Source organism: Streptopelia decaocto (assembly GCF_964273445.1).
Source record: "Streptopelia decaocto genome assembly, chromosome: 9".
Classification (NCBI taxonomy): Eukaryota; Metazoa; Chordata; class Aves; order Columbiformes; family Columbidae; genus Streptopelia; species Streptopelia decaocto.
This window is the reverse complement of record NC_138664.1, coordinates 14831523-14851787: the sequence shown is the minus strand read 5'-3', so window position 1 is coordinate 14851787 and position 20265 is coordinate 14831523. Positions and strand designations below refer to the sequence as shown.

Here is a 20265-nt window from a genome sequence, read left to right as displayed (position 1 = left end):
GTGCTGCGTACTGTCCAGCATTGCCAGGCACTGGAAGCATCTTGGCGCTGTGTGTGTGAAGCAGCTTGCCGGGTGCCCCGTGCCCGGCTGCGGACCCAGCGCGGGGCTGGGCAGAGCGGGTGCTGCGACTGCCCCGGCGAATGTCGCGAGCACCGGCCCCGCAGGCCGCGCGCACGGGATTCCCTCAGGGAATGACGTCCCGGCGGCGCGCGGCGATTGGCTGCGGCGCGGCGAGTTCTCCATTTATGGGCACGGGGCAGCCGCCCCGCGTTCCTTCCTGCCGTTCCCGCCGGCCCGGCCGCAGCGCTCGCGGGGCCGCCCCGCCCGCTCGGGGCCGCTGCGCCGGGGCTGCCTCGCGCCGCCCCGCCCCGGTCGCGAGCTGCGCGCGCGGGGAGGGCGGGCTCGCGCCCTCGCTCCCTCCCTCAGTCCCTCCCGGGGCGCCGGCGTGTCTGGGCAGAGCCGCGGGCAGCGCAGCGCCGAGGAGCCGCGATGGTAGGCGCGGGGCTGCCGGGGCTCGGCCGGCTCTCGCGGGCGGAGCGGGAGGCAGTGGAGTGGGTGGGGGCCGCCCGGCGGAGGCTCTCGGCGAGGAGAGCGTGGCTGCTTCGGTGCCCGTCTGCTGCGTTTCCTCATGCTTTGCCGGGAAGGGGCTGCGGACAGCGCTCCCTGCCCCGCGCTGCAGAGGGGCCGCGGCGAGGGGGGCTTGTGCAACCGGCGTGTGGGGAGCGGGACCGTGCCCGGCGCTTGCCGGGGCGCAGCCGGTCAGGGGCAGCTGGCCCCGTGGAGCCCGGGCGGGTGCTGCCGCCGGGGCACGGCGGCTTCGCTCGTCAGTGGCGTCCCGAGCAGCCCGCGGCCGTCCCCAGCCTGCCCTGGCCGGGCTCCGTCCCGTCCCGCGGCGCTCGGGCAGGGCCGGCTGAGCGCAAGCTTCATCTCCCGTCGTCTCTCGCCGTTTGGGGTCTGAAGAGGTTTTGCGCGGTGTTGTCCTCAAGGAGGAAACATCTCGTGGGAAGGTAACGCGACGGCGTTGTTGAACAACAGGTGACGCGTCTCCGCTTCAGAGAGCCCTTCTGAAGGGGGTTTTGTGTGAGACCGCCCCCCCGAGCTGCTGTTCCCGGGCACCCGTGTCCCAGCAGCGGGGTCGGCTCCGGTCCGCCTGCGGCGGGCAGCGCGGAAACTGGTGCGCAGCAAACGAGCAACCGAAGCCAGGGAATTTGGGCACTGCAAATACTGGGTCTGTTAAATGTCTGGTGTGATGAAGGGGTGTGATACCAGTAAAACACATCAGGGCTAGGCTGAAGAAAAAACTGAGGTTAAGCAGCTGATCCTGGTTTACCTTTAGTAATTGACTCCTGATGATTAATAAATAGCTTTCATTCTGAAGTAATCCAAATAATGGTTATGACTACCTGTTATACAAGAACCAAGAGTCAGTAGTGAAAAATCCTATGTGGTAATAAGCTAGGCTAAAATCCATAACCTTTAAATAAGTAATTTATTTAAAAAGCTGTTCTAAAGTGGAATGCTAAAGATCTGAGAGTTAAGAAACTTGGAAAACTTTTGCATTATTCCTGCTGAAGCTTAACTAAGGTTAAGTTTTAAATACTCATCAACCTAGGTCGTGTGTATTGAGAGCTTTGCTGACTTAGGTGGAATGTTAGCTTGGGCCCTTCACTCCCAGTATGTTTTAAAGGATGCTCATCTTATTACCAGTGTCTGGGCTTCAACTTCCTGCAGCAAGTACAGTTGTACCTGGCTAACACCTGTGTTGAGTACAAGCCTGTGCTTTAAATGAAGCATTGTAGAGATTAGGAAGCTAAAATTTCTGTCACAGTCAGGGATAGGGATACTACCAGATCATACAGCCCTGTTATTGGTAAGGAGCTTTGAATAAGATAAGGTCATCTGTTCCCCGAGAGTTGCCAGGTGGTTCAGATCAACTCTCCAACCATAACCTTTGCTCAGTACTTGCTGGGTCACACACACCTGTGGCACTTACAGACTTCCTGGTAGAGACTGTGTCATTGCCTGTGCTGCTGCCATGTGAAATGGGGTTGAAGTCCTTGGTGCAGAGCCTTCTGAGATGTCTGCCTCTTAACTATAATACTTGGAGATCAGTGAGTCTGTTAGTTGATCTGCTGTGGACTCCATTGATTCCCTTTTAATGGAAGATTTTAATCAAAATGTAGTTATTGTAAATATATGTAACTAGTTGGTAACATACAAGATTAATTTTATGTTATCAAAGAACTAGTTTCTTCCACAAGATGTAATTTCCAGGGAACTATTCAGGCAGTTATTTCTCCAGATTTAGTTTGCTACTGAAGTAGTCTTGAATTAATCTTTTCACTGTGAGGTTTCAAGCTGGTGTTAACTCTATTTCTTAAAATTGTCTGAAAGTAATGATTACAACAAAACCAGGAAAGACTGTTTTTAAAGTACTGCGTTTTTTGTAAGAATTATGCACAAACAATTGTTTGATAATCGTTAGAAGTTAATATTTTGTAACTTAGAAAACTGGCAGAAGGGTTGCCTGGTGGGACTTGCAATGGCTTCTTATGAACATGAATCAACTTACTAATATCCTGAAACTTTATACTTGTTCTCTGTATGCAAAATTCATGTGATTTCCCTTAGTTTTGTTTAGACAATTTTGATTTCCATGGAGAAGCAGAATGTCATAGGTGTGCTTTATGTTCTCTAAATTGAGTCTTTTCTGCCATATCATCTCCGTAGGCCTCACAGTGAATTTTTCCTGTTCTGATGGTGTCCACAGTGCAGGGTGCTGAGATAACGCTGCCGTCGGTTGTGGTTGTTTCATGCTGTTGAAGCAGTCTGATACAGCAGAGTGTATAAAGATGATGCTGGTGTAGATGTGCCGCCTTGTCCAGCCTCTGAGCTGTGCCATGCTGCCTCGCTTAGGTCTGCAGGCAAGGCTGTGCAGATCTGCGCAACTTAGCAATACATTTGTGCTTTTTTGCTAATTTATTTTTAATCCTGACCAAGATCTATATCCGGTTCACGGTGTGGTTTCAGGAGGAGAACTGCAGACATGGAATGGGTGGGCTGTTTTGTGACTATACACTGCAGTACAAGGTGGGAATGAGCATCAGTGGGGCAAAACTGCATTAAAGCAGCCAGTTCTAAAAAATACAATATCTGAAATTTTTCTCTTGAATTGCATCCATTTTATTAACTTTGCATTTAGATTTTTAATATTAAAAGTAAACCAGAGCCTCTAATAGTTCAGCTGTAACTTTTAAGTCTTTCAAAATGTGTATTATATAAGTGTAAAGTAGTCCCGCTCCAGTGCAAGACTGGGTCCCTGATGTTCAGGAGACCTCTCAGCAAAACTAAGCTGAAACTTGCTTGAAGTGAAAAGTAAGATCAGGTGAACTTTATGCAACTTTTGCTTTTATTATGTGAGTTTGGACCTTTGTGGTGTCATTAAGTAGTTCATGGAGGTGCACTGGAGGATCTTGTGTGGAGTTGGATAGAGAATTTGTATCATGTTACAAAAGTAATCTTGTCACGGTAACATGACAATGTGATCTTCAGCCTTTTGTTTAAAGCAGCTCTTTAGTCTTCAGGGAAAGATTGTTCCCCTGAGTACTGTCAGCTGGCTTTGACTTTCTAAAGGATAAAACTTCGAACACTAATCAGCAGACATAATACTATTTCTGAGGTATAAACTGGCACCATATTTATTAGAAAAAGTAGAAAACAAAAACATAAAACCAAATAAACACTCCAACAACCCATCAGTGATAAACTTTGCCTGATTTTGCATAATCTCTGTTCTAGAGGGAAGGTTCCAACAGAAAGCAGATTCATCAGTACCTGGAGTAACTCACAAATTGTTGAGCAAGCCAGGGTTGTCTAATTCGCTTAAGGAAAAGAAAACAAAGTGTTCATATGTTGCCTCTAACCAGTATTTCAATGCTAAGCATTTTTTGTAGCACTGCAGTCAGTACGTGCGTTTTGTCTGGGCATATTTGGTATCTTCATGTTTCCACCTCGTCAACAAAAGATGGAAGGTTGAGTCTTAAAAAGGAACCCTTTTATAGCAGTTAAACATAACTTGACATCACTAAAGGTCAGATACTTATGGCCCAATCCAGCAAGATGCTAGGGGTGTCTTGATTACATGTAGTGTCTGTGAAAGTCTGCAGAAATGAAAATGACTCAATTAGCCTGGAAGGACTTGCTAGCCTTTAGGATTTTGTCCTAAAAGAGCTGATGTGAGCTGGGACCTTATACCATCTTAAGTTTTTTTTCTGCAAGAAAGTCACAAGGAAGACATGGGTGCTTCTATATCTGAAGGGAGCTTTTCTGTCTGGTGCTGCAGACAGTAGCATAAGCTTAAACCTTGTTCTCTGCCAAATGTGGAATAGTAGGGAGGTTAACAGCATGTGCTTTGCATTATGTCTAGAGGTGCATTAATGGAAAAATCTTCTAGCTATATGGCGTTTCTGTCTGGCCAATACATAAAATACAAAAAACACAGTAGCATGTTAAACAGCAAAGCAAGGGACTCATACTTGATGTGTTTTTGTTTATGTTTGAATTGTGTGCGTGCTTTTCTCTGTTTCTTTATAGTTTAGACCTCTAGAATGGTTTATGGATATATTGGGCATGTTAGAGCACTTTTTCAGAAAACACTAACATATGCAGAATATTACCCAAATGCAGCTTTTGCAGCTGAAAGCTGAACACATGATTGTACGTGTGTACATCTTAAACATTTTTCTCATAATTTCTTTTGCCCTACAGAACTGTTTTTTCCCCCTCCATACTTAACTATCTGCTTGTGAAGGAAATGGGGTGACAGTGCTATTACTAGTTTAACTAAACTACTTGCAGTAATTTTTTTCTTAACTTAAAGGGATAACTTGCCCTAGTTTTACTGCCTCATCTTAAAACATTGTTGCATATGCGTAATGGCAGAAGTTAAAACAAGCTTTTTAGAGCTGTTGTGATAGCCAGTGAAATCTAGTCAAGCTTTTACTGAGTTCTCAGTAAAATCTTAGTAATATTTTCATCTTGACATGGAAAGTATGTTTTTGTGCTTGAAACCTTAAGAAGTTGCAAGTCTCTTTAGAGAAGTCTTCTCAGCTCCATTTGTGATAATTTTAAGTATTTTTTTCCTTCATAAATACCAGCTTAATCTCTTCCCAGATTTAGTGTGAAAGTGACTGATCTAAATGGTCATGCACTGCTCTATCCAAGTGATATCAAAGAAGAAAGGTTTTTGTATTTTTCCCCGATTTCAACCTAAGGAATTGCTCTGCCAAGGACCTGGGTAACCCTGGGAGTGACTTTACTGTGGTAATACTAAGAGATCTGAGACAGATCGCTGTTGTTCTGCCAGAGACTAGCCTGGATCTGGCTTACTGTCTCGGCCTGTAAGTTGTCAGGTTTTCGCTTATCCATTTATTCTGGTTGTTACCACAAAACATGGTTTATGAGTGACCAGTTGACCTGTTTTTCAGTTTCCTAAAACACTATTGTAATGTAATACTTGGCTCTGCTTTTTTTAGGAAGCTGGATTCTAGATCTAGATGGTGTGTGGCTACTGGAAAGTATTAAGAGCTATGTTAGAAAGGTATTTTGCACCTAATTAAAACAGGTTTTGTTCTGTGAGTTAACAGTGCAAGAGCAGGAGGAGTAAAATCAAAGCAGCAGTTCTCAGAACTGGGACGTGTGTGTGTATATGTTTGTTTGACAAAAATAAGGATTTGGAAAATAGTTCATTCCCTTTGCAAATGCAGAAATCACCAGGCTTTGGCAAGAACTTGCGCTATTAACTTTTTGAATTAAGCCACTTCGTACTATCTAAAGTCTCACCTTGAATATGAGCAACAACGGTTTACATCAGTGTAAAAGGTGAAACCTTTGGGGGAAGGTTCTCTTACACATTTTCTCATCTGTTGGATGTCATTAATTTCCTCTCTATTTTGTTGTCTGCCAAGAAGATTTTTCTGGTGGTTGCAGGTCACTAGCAGATGACCAGCATTCCAGTGCTTCTGTGGAAGTCTTTTTTTTTTTTTTCTGCTTGTGTATGGAGAAGTATTACAGGTGTATGGGATGCCTGCTAATTTTTGAAACTGCTTGTAGCCAAAGGATTCTGTTAGATGTTGTATGTTGTTTGGCTTTTATTATTCCTACTATATGGGTGTGAAAGTATTCACAAATATTAGAGAAATATGGCAGAAAGTAACCAAGAATTTTCTTCCCAGCTTAAGATCAGAATCGAGAGCTGTCTCTGGCAAGTTGTTTAGACATTCACCTCACCCAATCACTGGGACTCTTGTGCAATCTCAGCCTCCTGTTGCACTCCTGGGGGAGCCTGGGTGTGAGGAGCTGTAGTTAGTCAGACCTTCCTGGGCTCAGGCCAGTCTTTCCCATTTCCCGATCCCTTCCCCACGTTCCTGAGATGCCAATCACTGACCTGCCCAGGAAGTACGGCTATCGCTCATCTCCTGACTCACCTTATCTTCCAGCTTTTCTATCCTCCACCTCCTGATTTCCTCCCCTTCTTCTACCCTCACCTCTCTAAAAATGCAAGAATAGCCCTTGGGCAGACCAGGTGCACTGTCATGTTCTGGCAGTGCATGAGATCTGTTTTCTCCGCTTGACTAAGTCATTACTGTTGTAGGAAAAGGTTTCGTGGTCTGAAGTATTTCCACATACTGAACCTTGCAGGTGTTTTCTGCCTATTTTATTATATATGCTTCATACAAATATCTAAATGGCTTTGGAGTTTGTTGGCTTCATGTACGACAGCAAGTACATCTGAGCTCAAGATTATTTTTCCAAAGACACAGCGGCATTTAATTTGCATTAAAACTATTGGTTACTTGGGTTCATAAACTATAAAGTGTATTTCTAAAAAAATTTCTGATTTTTTTTTTTAAATTGAAACTGAAAATGCCATTTTAAATAAAACAAATGGGAGATCTGTCATGGAAAGCAGTATTGGTAATTGGATCATGAGTCAGAGTTATCATCAGAAGTGATGCTTATTAGGAAGCATGCTTAAGAGGTGCTTTTGAGTACAAATAATTACCTACTAACCTAACTTACTAATATCAACAACTAAATGTGAACTTTAAAGTCAGGTGCTAGCAGATGTTGAGCATGATTTTTGATCAACACCATTATGGAAGCACAAAAAGACTATAAAAAAGGTCTGGTGCTCTTCGCTCCTGTCATCTGGGTGATTCTTCAGCTGCCAGAAGTGTTTCTGGCAAAAGCCACTTCAGGATGGTCAGGGAAGGTGATGGGTTAATGCTCTTGGGGTGAGACGATGATAGATTTTTCTTTAGCTTGCTTCATCAAAAAAAGGAACATAAATGGTTTATGCAAAAGAATGCGCTCCTAGAAGCTATTTTGGTGCTTTGTTCAGCAGTCTGAAGTCTAAGTGTGAGGTTTTTGTTGGCGTCATTCAGACAGCTCTAGCAGTCTTGCAGTGACTGGCTGCACTTGTCCCTGCACAGGAAGCGTGAGGGGTTTTCCTTGCCAGCTCAGAACCACTCACTGAATCACCTTCATCAGCTGAGCCTGAGTCTGCAATCAGTTCTTGGTCAGCCTTGTCTAATTTAAGTGTTGAAGTCGTATTTGAGTCTGAGCAGTGCAGCCTGATATCCTTTCTAAAACATGTCAAATGTTCTTAACACTCAGGATTTCGATCTTTCATGCTTGTCTTATGAAATAATATGCTGCCAGATGTTTTATCCTGCACCTAGGACAGTCTTCTGTTTCCAATCTGACATTCCACAGCACTTGTGAGGCTTTAAATTCTAGGCAGTTTACCAGTGCATGCTGTTATCTTCTGCAGTGATTTATGTCTTTTCCTGTGCTTTGAGTTGTATATTGCTAATAGCAGAAATATGGAAAAATGGAAGCTGGGACCGCTTGTCAGTAATACATTCGCAGTGCCAAGCAGTAGTCAAGAATTTGTCTCATCTTGTGTATGTTCTTTTTTCTTTTTACTGCCTTGAAGGATACAAGTCTGCATAAATGCCTAAGTGCTTCCAAATTTGCTTTTGCAGTAACTCTTAACCCTATGTTATTCCCAACTTTGTAAAGAAGTACACTGCTAAAAAGTGTATTTGAATTGCTTTTAACAAATGCTACCAACACATTTCTTTAAATCCTTTGCATTGTGGCCCCTGTACACTTTGATAGCTCTTCAGTAGTAAGATTCTGAGGACAAAAGGTTATCTGGTTGTCATCAGCATGTATATGTACATAATTAGCATTCTGTTAACTGTTGGGCTTTGAGCTGTTATGGTTCTTCTGGCATGTACTGAGCACCTGTTGATCACTCAGGTTTTGGAGGATCTTATTGCAGATGTTGGTATATGAACTGGAAAACACTTTGCTAAGTGAAAGAACTGTGTTCCTTAGGCATACTGAAGGAGCACTTTTGTTAAACCTAATCTTAAAGGCCTTTTCATGGTATTCAAAAGCAAATGCATATTTTTAAGTTTGAGGTTTTTTTTTTTTCTTTTAGTATTTGAGAAGAATTTGATTTGTGTGTTTATCAGTCATGAAAGAATTTGTTTTCCTGTACTGGGTCCGCAACTGTTTTCAGTACATACCTGAAGAAAGGGAAATACACAAAAGTATTTATAACAGGAATTGAACATACAGTACAGGTATAATTAAATTCAATGGGGGATTTTAAACTTGGTGAGATTAATTCCAGAAAGGATACAAAGTTACAAAACCAGCTAGTTGCTTTGTGAGCACAGTGGTACTGGCTGGCTACAGAGTCTGAATTACTAAATAATTCTGCAGTATCTTATGGTAAGGGCAATGAAACATGGATTTTGTGTAATTATCTGTCTTGATATTGGCACTTACAAATTGTTATCTAAATATATATCATGTTTTAGAAGGACTTAGTGAAAGGATGTAATAATCTAGGAAACAAGCTAATTAATCACAGGAATCCATAATTGTATTAGACTATTTTATCATATTTAGTTCTAGAATTCTTGTTGATTCTTGATAGTACAGTTTTTATGGAAGCAAGTTAGACTGATAAAGTACTTATGTCAGGAAAGTTCTCATATATTCCCTACCATAATTTGAATTAAAAATGTGGGTAGTGTGGAAACTGATGTATTATAAAGCATGATTTTTATTACATATAGCTTGAATACCATATAATATCCTGCTGACGCTGTTCTTGTGTAAACTTGATTAGTTCCTGAATTTTGAAGTGCTTTAATCCACAAAAACAAATATTTGACTTTATCAATTAAAATACAGCAGTCCACTGAGAACAGATTTACTTTAGTTAGATTTTCTTCTTCTCTACTTAAGACCCATGCTTCTGCACAGTCATGTTTCCAGGACTTGATGCTGTAGTGTTGGTAGTCTCCAAAGCCTTTTTCAGTGCTTCCCCTCAACTTTAAATATACACTGGGAGCTACTATATTGGTCAATAATTGCTAGATTCAGCAAACCAAAGATTCCTACAAAAACATGGTCTTTGTGGTGGAAAAATCAAAATAACTTCTCAGGGTAGGGCAATTCAGATGTTTTCTGTTTTGGAGGGTATCCTGGCTGTTCTTTGTGTAACCTGTAGGACTTGAATAGACTGGAAAAAGGTGACTCTTTGGAATGGATTAGCCCTTGTGTCAGGGGCACTATAGACCTACTGCTGCAGCTTAAACCTCCGGAGGTATCTGTGGCAAAAGAGCTAAAACTGCGTAAATCTCCCTTGGTCTGTGCCCAAAGCGTTAGCTGTTTACTTGCTCTGCAGTGGCCATGGGCTTTGCAAAGCATCTCTTCTGCTTCTTCCTCGGGTAGCCAAGAGTTCCTCATTACAGTTGTTTGAAGCACACATTTTTCTAGCTGCTCTATCAAGGGGTGGCATAAGCACACAGGGCTTGTATGGGGAAGAACACTTTTCTTCCAGTGAATTGATGTGACCCAGTGGGCCCCTTGGTGTTAGTTTTCCATGGTCAGTGTCACATTCTGCTTCCCAACAGTTGAAGGCAAAGTCTCTGCAAGAACAACATTTCAGAATCCTCTAAGGACCCAAGTCCCATTCTGTTGGTGAACCAAGGTTGTAGGGATAGGCTATCAGCAAATAGACTTTGCTCTTAAAGTTGGTGTTGTGCTAACTTCTACAAACTATGCTATTTTATTTTTTTTAAGATTAATTAGGCTTGACATGGGAAAAAATGAACTTGAGTGTTTTTTGTAACAAATGGAGATCCTGTTTTGACACTGCTTTTGTCTGTGGAGGTCTGATTTGAGATTTGGCCTTTAATGAGCAACTTGAGTTCCATTTAAAGCAGGGTTCTGTGGGGGAAGGGAGAATGACTTCATTGTAGGCAAGCCACTGCTTTTGCTATTTTGCTGTGTCCCTTTTTTTTTTTTTGTCTCAGCATTGGGTTGCAACCACAGAGTTCAAGGCATGATCGTTTTCAGATGAGAGGATAGGGGTAGGTCTTCAGCAGAGCAAGGCAGATTAGAAGTGTATCTAACCAAGTGAAAGAGGACTCGACAGTGCCTGAATATACAATATGTGGAACTTGAGATATGTTGAGTACCTGTTGCTAGTAACTGAGTCTGGCTTGTGAAGCAGCTTAGTTATTTGTCTGTAACTGTCAGTCTTGCCTTACAGCACTATGTAATAATGTATATCCGCATGGCAATAAAGGACTAGATCCAATGTACTGGAGAAAATAAGAACTTGACCAGTTTGATACTTGCTTTAAATAACAACTTAATCTGCATTTACAATGCTATGTGGTTGACAAAACTTGATTTGATACAGTTGAAATGGGTTCTGTTGTGGTTTAAAAAAGTACATACAATAATGGCGACTAATCTGTTCTAGCTTAAAGCTGCCTTCAAACACACAGGGTATGTACTCTCTGCAGAACTTACTCCAGTCTCCACTGCCCTTGGCATCAGTCTTGGGAATATGTTTAACAAAGTGTGTGAGTAGTTTCACCCTGGCATAGTTTCATTCTAGGAAGACTTGAGAGGAAGCAGAACAACAGTGGCTACTTATTCCCATATTTGGTATTGTTCTAGGCAAAAAGAACATCCTTCTTCACTAAAAGCGAGGGGTGATACAGAGTTTCTGGGCAATTTAACCTTCTTCAAACCATGGGTTAATCTTGATGGGGTCTATTTTCTTTGTAGCTGTGTCCAGTGCAGTTTTCTACATGGAGTTATAGTGATGTTAAGCAGTTAGGTGGCACTAATGGAATGGATTAAAATAAGTGGGCTTGCAGCTTCACAATACTAGAGGTTTGTCTTTAAATGCTACAACTCCTTTTTCTACAGAGAGCTTCCATTGGTCTATACATTAGTAGTGGTGTGTAAAGAATTGGAATTACTGGAGACTACAAAGTACTTCTAGTGAAAAGAACACTGATCCCTTAATTGCTGATAGTGGAAGAGGGCAGAACAACTAGAACACCAGTGTCAGCTGTACCTCCTTGCTTGCTCATTGTTTTCTCTTTCTCGAGACCTGTACATGAATGGGCTCATGTTGTATTCTGTATTCCCAGTGCAGATTTGGGGGTGGGAGGGGAACCCCAAGCCCTAAATCTGATTTCTTAAACAGTCACTAATAAATACTGAGGAAGCCTAAACCTGATTTCTTAAACAGTCACTAATAAATACTGAGGGAGAGGCAAATACAGTGTAGTTCAGAAAGGCATTGCGTTTACTAGAAATGTACTCCCTACTTCTGCTGCCTTACCTGCTCCTGTGCAATTCACCTGTAAAAATACAAATTAATTCTGTGACAGCAGATTTTGATCTTCAATTTAGGAGTCCTGAGCTTGACCTCTTCTTGTTCTTAAGTATTGCAACTAAAAACTTCCCATGCTGGAAAAGAAATGCCTGAAAACCACCCAGAGGAGCAGAACATAATACAAAACTCTTAAGTCCCTGTTTCAGTGACATAGGGTAAGTTTATAGACTTAACGTCTTTTCCAGTCCTGAAAGCTGCTTTTGTGGAAAGCAATTTAAGAGCTGTTTATTCTGAAAACAGTCTTAACTGTGTGAAAGATGACAGGTGCTGAAGCAAGTGTTATATGTTTGGCTGTACTGACAGTACAGCCTGTACCCTTAGTTTATAGGCAGATACGTCATAGACTTCTGCTGTTGCGAAGGATGTTCTGATGAACCTGTACTGAAGGTAGTAGTTTGAATGTAATAGAGAAGCATGTTGTTACCACAATTAATGAATTAGTCATGAATAGCTATTTAGTCTGACACACCTCGAGAGTGTTCACCTACTGAAATCAGGTTTTCTTTTGTTCAGATAATTTCTTAATGATAGAGGCTGAGGCATTTCTGCACCTGAGGCCATTAGGTAACTTTTTCACCTGACTTGTCCAGTACATGGGTCTGTTCTCAGACCAGAATACGTTTAAACTTGAAAAAGCAGTTAGCAGGCTTATCCTGCTACTGTTTGGTGGGATTGTCTTTGTGCTGAGTGTGGCTAGATCCAGCCTGGGACTGCAAGGGACAAAGCAAGTTTGATTGTAAACTGCCCATTGTGGTTTGTACTGGATCTCTGATACTCAAGAACAGTTAAATAGCTCATAACTTACTTTGGGGGAAAAGGGACTTCAATAAAAAAAATATCAGTGGTAACTTTCTATTTTTCTACACTGCACTTGTGGCGTTCTTCCTAGTCTGCACTTCAAAATTTGTAGCTGGAGAGTCAGTAATTGGACTGTTAACTACCTGTTGAGGTAGCTACGGTTGTGAATTCTACATCTGAAGCAGACAGTATTTTGAAAGAATATCCATTTTTATTTCAGAGTTATTTTACCTGGAGACTACAGTTAAGATCTGAAAGTTAAAGTCAAGGTTATTCCCTTCCCCTGCCCAGAGTTTGAAAGTAATTAGTCACTCTGCTCTTTACAGATGTGGAGTGGTAGGCTAACTCTAAAATACTAATCCTGCTGCTGTTTGCTCATTGAGAGTGCAGGTGTACAAACAGGAAAAGAAAAAGGGGAAGTTAATAGCATTTGATTGCCAAAACAAAAAAGCACCCATTCAGTAGCTAAAATTATGTTCAAGCTGGTAACAGGATACAGTGAACAATGAAGAATGTTTTTTGCATTCTGTAGCTAAATGTGTCCTTTTAGGGCTTGTTTTGCAATTACTTTTGACCAATTGAAACTCCTGAGGTGGGTAGAAGTCTACCTCATTTAAATGAACCCACTTTTTTTGGCATGATGTCTCAATGAGATGCCTAGTAACTTTTTTTTCATTATTGGTATTTTTGAAGACTTGGGAATATACTTAAGAACTGAAACTACTCAGTTTTTAATTTTTTTTTTTTTTTGTCAGGGCAAGTCAGGACATGTAAGTAATAGAACTGGCAGGTGGGAGAGTACTTTCTGTTGTCCTATCCATTTGCAACTGTAGCTGTAATAAAACATAATATTCTCCCCCTTATTCCTGTTGCTCTCTTCCAGTCTCTAGTGTGACAGTGTGTGACAACCTTGCTGAAGTACCAAAGCTGTGCAGAGCCTCAGTAATCTCTCTGTGGATGTTGTTTTGTTCTGCTGCTATTTTAATAAGGAAGTACTGAGGAATATGTCTAAGGGGCATGTTCTTAGCAGCTGCCATGGTCACTCTGTTGTGGAGTTCTCCTAGGAGCCTAAATAATCTGTAGTGTGTGAGGGCTGGAATCCTATGCTGGTTTTGACAGACAATGTATGTCCAAACTACGTTGTGTCCTCCATAATGGAAGTGTGACTTGGCAAGTTGGTGGGAGCTGCCTGATCCAGGAAAGCTGCTTCTAATTTTGATGTGAAGTTCTGCTCCTTCAGTTGTACCTTATTTCTCTTTTCATTTGTTCATAAGCCTTCAATATTGCTGATGGAACTGGTTCAGTGTGTGAAACCTTATGTATAGGAAGCCTCTGCTTGTCTTCATCCGCACTGATCAGCCATGTGACTTTGAAATGCTCTGCCTGACACTGTGGTCTTACCTCTTAGCTTCTGCAGTTGTCTTCCACAAGCTTTCCCTTCTACGTCTCTACTTTCAGCAAGCCTTCACCGAGGTCCTCTGTTTGCAGCTGCAAATCCCAAAGGGCATGCTCACTTTGTTACAGTGTGATTGAGTTTTTTCACTTAAATGTTATCCGTAATACTATGTAATGTAATGTGATGTGCAATTTTGCGTTTACTAGTAGTTCTAAATGATTTAGCCTTGCCCAGACAATGGTTCTTAAATGGTGTGTGTAAACATTGAAACATTTCTTTGGTCCCTTTTAAAGTTCAGCTATGTTAGCACATACTAAATGGAAACTTGCAATGAAGTACATTGCATAAAGGCAAGGAAGTTCTATTTTGGACTTTGCAATAAGGTGATGGAGATGAAAATGTATGTACAAATGTTATCTCCATTCATGAACCTGGTTATATAAATAAGTCATGTTATTACTAGAATAATATGAAACATGTGACTAACAGTAGATTAAAAATTATTTGTTATCTTTGTAGTACTTCTTACAGTTATTGCTACAGGGTGTTGATGAATTTTTAGGAGTGCAATGAAATATATACACTACTCAGTTTATGCATTACCACTAAATTAGCAGAACACAGAGGGTAAATTTTTAAAAAGAATCTATGGTATAGTTGGTGTTAGATATTGCCTGTATACCACAGACCGTGTGTGTGTGTAAAAGATACAGGAAAGCCCTTTTGTCATGCTTAGCTATTATCATATGATTTAAAATGCAGAGTATTTTTTGCAGCTGCTGTTAACACTACCTAAAAGCGATACAACTACTTTAGAAGTGGAGTCCAGAGTAAAAAAAACTATTGCAAAATGTTCCATGGCACTTTTAATCACTACAAATAACTGAAACCTCTTTGACACTATTTGAAAGGTTTTGTCCCTTTTGATAGCCCTTCTGCTGAACCATTGGGCTGTTATTGACTTGTGACTAAATTACTAGTCTTGCTCTATTTACAAATTTGGGCTTTAACTGATGCTGTCCTATGCAAACACTATGTAAATCAACCATTGCTAAACACTGAGATTTGACAGGAGCAAACTGCAAAGCAGGATAGCTGCAGGCTGCCTCCTGTTCTTTCTTTACTGTGTTTTGGTGGAAACAAAATGATTCTGTCAGTCAGACTTTGCACGAGGAGTGTGCAGAAGCACATCTGCATATCTGATAGCCTAATTACTTAAGCTACAGATTTTAATAGGTGCTTTCATTCATTGGATGAGGCATGCTTAGTTGCACAACATAGTTTTTCATATGCTTTCTGGGATTAACATTTTGCGGAGGAAAGAAAAAGGCACAGGCAAAGGGCTGGGATGGGTAAAGATCACATGCCTGATGTGTGATGTATTTTTCCACTATTGCTTCACTAGATGATACATAGAACTGTACATCTTAAAGGAACCTTCTAGAAAACAAGCTTCTCTCAGTTGCTGTACTTCAAATAAACCAAGGCACATAATGACATCAGTGGGGGTTTTGAGAGTGGGAGTGTGAATTCCAAATCTACATCACTAAATCACCATCCAATGATCCCACCTCTTTGCTAAAATGCTTAAAGCATTCCTTGCCTTTATTCCCTTTTCCATCATCTGCCATATCACAGGACAGCACGCTGCCCTCGGGTGACCATGGAGGGGGTGAGTGCCCCCTCGCCAACACCAGCGCTGTCCCCAGCAGCATTAGAAGCGGGATGTGCCGTGGCTGTGAACTGGGCCCTCTTGCCTGACCCCACTCTAGGGCTGCAGCGACTTCCACACACTGCAGGAATGTGAGATAATATGTGTTAAAACCTAACAGTTTTTCAAGAAATTAAATTGAAGGTAAATCAATAGACATCTGAAGTGATAGAATGAGATTTTATGGTACTGCATATAAAACTTAATAGGAAACTATAAAGTGGGTTATTCATCTGCATATTTAAAAACTTAACTAGATAAGGCATTCTAGTGCACAAAGGCTTTTAGATGCATGTATTCTGCATTTGAATGCAATACAACCTACAGTGGAGGCATTTTGTTTTTCTTATTAAAAACTCGCAAATTTTACTAAAGAACAGTTTGTACTAATGTGTTTTTTTTGTTTTGAAAAACCTAAAGAAAAACCCTGAGGCTTTCCTTAATTACTATACATGATTCTAATAGCTTTTGTTAATGGGCTGTATTAACAATGAAATACTAAAAACTGTATTATCAATAGCAAAATAGCACAAACTTGCTGATTTGTTTAGTTGCTGGCAGGCTGTACACCTTGCTTGTTAAAAAAATCTGTGTATAAGTTACTCTGGTCTTGTTGTATTTGGTCTTATTGAACTTAGGTTTGTTGATGTTCTCTTGTGTGTATCTTTGAAAGGTTACCTCTGAGGATATTTGAAGCTCCAATTCCATAAGCAACAAAACAAATGTCCTTCATTTCTGTGTGACATATTAGATGGAATCTGTAACTTAAGTTTTCAGCTCATCTTCCAAAACCAGAAATGTACAGACAAGGAGGAAAACTTAAGATCCGTAGGTTATGTTGTTGTGGTGTTTGTGTGTGTGGTTTTTTTTTTGTGTGTGGTGAGGGGTTTTTATTATTATTTTTAAAGAGGACACTATCTATAAAAATGGATAGGCTACCTCAGAATTGTCTTTCCTTACAGTCCTGCAGGGACAAACATTATTAATTGGCCTAGATACTTCTTGCAGAAGCAAGAAGGGAATGGTTTTCTTTTCAACAAAACCTAACTAGGCATAAATAAAACTGGAAGAATATGTTGGCAACTTATTACAAACACTTGGATGTTTCATGGTTCTTTGTTCTTTATTTACATGTTCATAATTAGAAGTAGTTTGTTTTTTGAAAACCTCAATGAGTTTCAGTATTTTAGGTGTTGAATAATTAATGCTAAACTTTGTTTACGCATTGTTTATGGTACCAAAGAACCTTAAGCAAGTGATGAAAAGAAGGCTTGCCGCATTCCTTTATTTACAGTTATCCTCTGGTTAATAGCAACATTTAGACACAACTATCTTGCCAAAATCTTAGCAAAATTTACATAAAGACTGGTGCTATGCCAAGCCTCCTCATTGAATTCTGAGGGCTGCCCAAATCTTTCCCATTTGATTCTGCCCCCCCCCGAAAAACATTCCAACAGACTTTAAATTTGTTTCCAGTTTGGCACTTTTCAGTGCCACTGTTTCCAGTAAGGGCACTTTTCTTTATTTTCAGGTTTATATGGATGCTATGCCCAAGGACAAGCAGCTTACTAGAAAATGAGCTGTGCTGGAGTGTTTATTCATAGATGTTAAAATGATGTTTGTCCTTAAACTTTCTGAGCACTGACTTCTTCTGACCATGCTAGAGTGATGGTTTGTGGTAGTATCAAGGAATGGCTTAGTGCTCTCTGAATAATTATCAGATGCAGTAGCTGCCATAGGGCACAAGGAATTGTCTAAGATTAAATAGAAAAAAAACTCACCTGGAATTTCTCAGAAGAATTTGCCTTTAAGTTCATATCTAAATCTTTTTTCAAAGGAAGAAAATAGATTTTAATGAAAATAGTCTCATAAATATAGAAACATGTACTGCGTCAGTGCCTTGGAATCTTCTCATGTGCATTCCAACATCATAGGTCAATGCTCCAAAAGTTTATGGCATTGACTTAAATTCTTGGTCATCTAATATAATCTCACATAATCACATTGACATGAAATTTAGGGAAAACACAAAATATGCAGTAGTTGTGGTGTCTTTGCTGCACGTACCTGCCTGTCTGAAGGGGCAGGAGGTTGAAAGTCTGTCCTGCTTCTCACCTGGCTCGGAGCTGCCTGATCTGCACCATTCTTGAGAACAGCCGAGCTGTGGGCATCTGCTTCAGAAACCCCGTCAGCTGAGTATTTCTTACAGGAAAAAGGACAAAATAAGGTACATGTGTAGTAGTAGAATTAGAGGCTGATCTTAGACAGTATGCCTTTTCCAGCAACTGTGGTGAAAGCCCTGAAAATGGACCTGCAGGTTTAGGATTATGCAAAGATTAATACAGCATGCTGAACCCGTAGTTAGCACCAGGGAAGTCTGTGGAAAGTGTCAACATTTCTTTCTTAAGCAGTGTGGTGGGGTTTTTTAATTATTTTTTATTGCTCTTAGAATGTTCCTGATACTTCTATTTTTTTCCTTATGGTTCCCAATCTAACTTACAGGTGCCATGGTGTTTCTAGGTCAGGTGTGAGGAAGGTGAAGAAACCAGTGTGGAAGAATAAATATATTGGGAAGGTTTGTCAAAGTTCAGGACAGCCCTGTATGCAGTAATTGGCAGTAATGTCAAGTTGAACTCTAATGGGTATTTCTGGAATTTCTGTGTGCGCCTCGCTGGTGATGATGGCTCACAGCTGAGGGGTGTGTGGCAGAACACACTCTTGCTGACCTGATACAGCATAAGGGTACAGCTACTGCTTGTGTCTTTGGGTCATGTTTTTAGGACATCACCTTAAATTGTTTTTGTTTTCTGCATGTTAGAGTGAAAGGCAGCCACTCCTGTAACCGTGATGGGGTCATAAGGAATACATTGCTTAGCAAGATGACATGTAAGCTTAGAGGAAAGCTACTTATTTTTAAACAACTGCAAATCTTGGCTTTAGTATGGAGTGTAGAAAAAGGTTAAGCTGCCTCTAAGTTATTCAATGGTGTAATGAATTGCAGCAGCTCAAAGTTAAAGGATATCGATAATCTGAGCATCCATTTTGTGTCCAGATTGTTGAAGAGTGGAGAGAAAGAAACAATATTCACCTAACAGCTGTCTTAGCAGAATCAGAATACTATGCTTAGATTAAAAGTCACTCAGCTGCTTTTAGTTTACATTTAAAATTATTTTTTAGTTTATGTTGGTTTGACTTGGATCTCGGAGTTTGAATGAGCCTAGAGGTTGAAGGCAAGGTATGTCACAAACATTTAAGTTTAATGTGGTTTTATGTTGATGCCCTGCAAGCCCAAGTCTTCAGCCATGGTTTAATACCTGAGACTTAAGGGTTTTTTCCTTAATTCCTCCTGCCCCCAATTTTGAGACCATTGTGATTTAGCTTGAATTTCACCTCTTCTGAGTTTTCATTATGAAGTTTAGCATTTTGCATAAGATGGTAAAAGCTAGCTAGCTTTCTGTTTTTGAGGTAAAATGCTAAACTTTTACTGTTATGGAATATAAACAAGTAGTTGGATTCATAATGTTTAAAGTTCTCTAACAGAAGTCTTTGAAGATATAAATGAGATGTACAGGTTGATAGAGATACAGATGATGGTGATGAAGAGAACCCAATGTAGAATATAAAGTCATGTTGAATACAGAATTGCTTCAATATGGTTGGGGGGGAGAGAAACGCTTATTTGGGCTGGGCTTCAATTTTTGGATGCTTTGTGTCCTATTAGCACCATACTTGAGTGTTCAAATGAAAAAGACTTTTAGGTAAATGAGGTGTCTTCAACAGAAAATGTGAATAATTTTCTGACAGGAAGCCAGGGTCAGACGTAGCATCACACTTCACTGCAGAAACTCTTTTAAATAAAATCAGGGTAACTTATCTGCAGTGGGTATACAGCAGTTTTTCTTCAAAGCTGACCCTTAGCTTTTCACTTGGTTTCCTTTTAACAGAAATGGTTTGAAACTGATGTTTATTTATGATGCTGATACTGAATTACAAGTTGTAACAGGCACTTAAATATGGTCTTTTGCATAATTCTGCAAAATCAGTGATAAAATTACAGGTTTGTGAAACAGCAGCAATTTAAGTGTACTGGAGTGCATTCAGAGCTTCTTTGGCATCTCTCTGCAAAGCAGAATTATGCCAATGTATCGTCTGTGATGCTTAATCTAATACATATCCTGATACTATCAGTTTCTTATAGCAAATGTATGAAGTTTGCAAGTGAACTTGCTTGTTCACACATCTGGTAAAAGCCTATAGTTATGAAGATAGCTAGATGTCTGAAGTGGTTTTCAGTTATCTTTCTTGCTCCAGAAATCATTTGAATGCTAGACATTAACATTAAACAATCTAATGTATTTTTAAAAGCAGGGAGCAGGGAATAGCTGTTTCCATGCTAAAACCTGTCTTTTGTAGACTAATAAGAGCTATCACTTTACCTGTTAAGTGAACTTACACCCATAGTTAATAAAACAAAGATAGTACAGATGCAGGAGTCGCACACGTGCATTGTTGCAGCCTGCACAATACCCATGAAGACCCAGTTTCCCAGCTCTTGAAGGTTATATTAAAAAA

At 40.6% G+C, this 20265-nt stretch overlaps 1 protein-coding gene across 2 annotated transcripts in view; it reads left to right on the top strand.

Annotated features, from left to right (window-relative positions):
- Positions 1-368: 368 nt before the first annotated feature.
- Positions 369-20265, top strand: part of MYO1E (myosin IE) — an 85889-nt gene continuing 65992 nt past the window's right edge. For both annotated transcript variants that reach the window (XR_014184861.1, XM_082061059.1), the window contains exon 1: positions 369-492. Coding sequence is in view for 1 of the 2 variants with exons in the window: in XM_082061059.1 (XP_081917185.1) it covers positions 490-492 (3 nt within the window). In the remaining variant the exon portion in view is untranslated. The remainder of the gene's footprint in view (positions 493-20265) is intronic.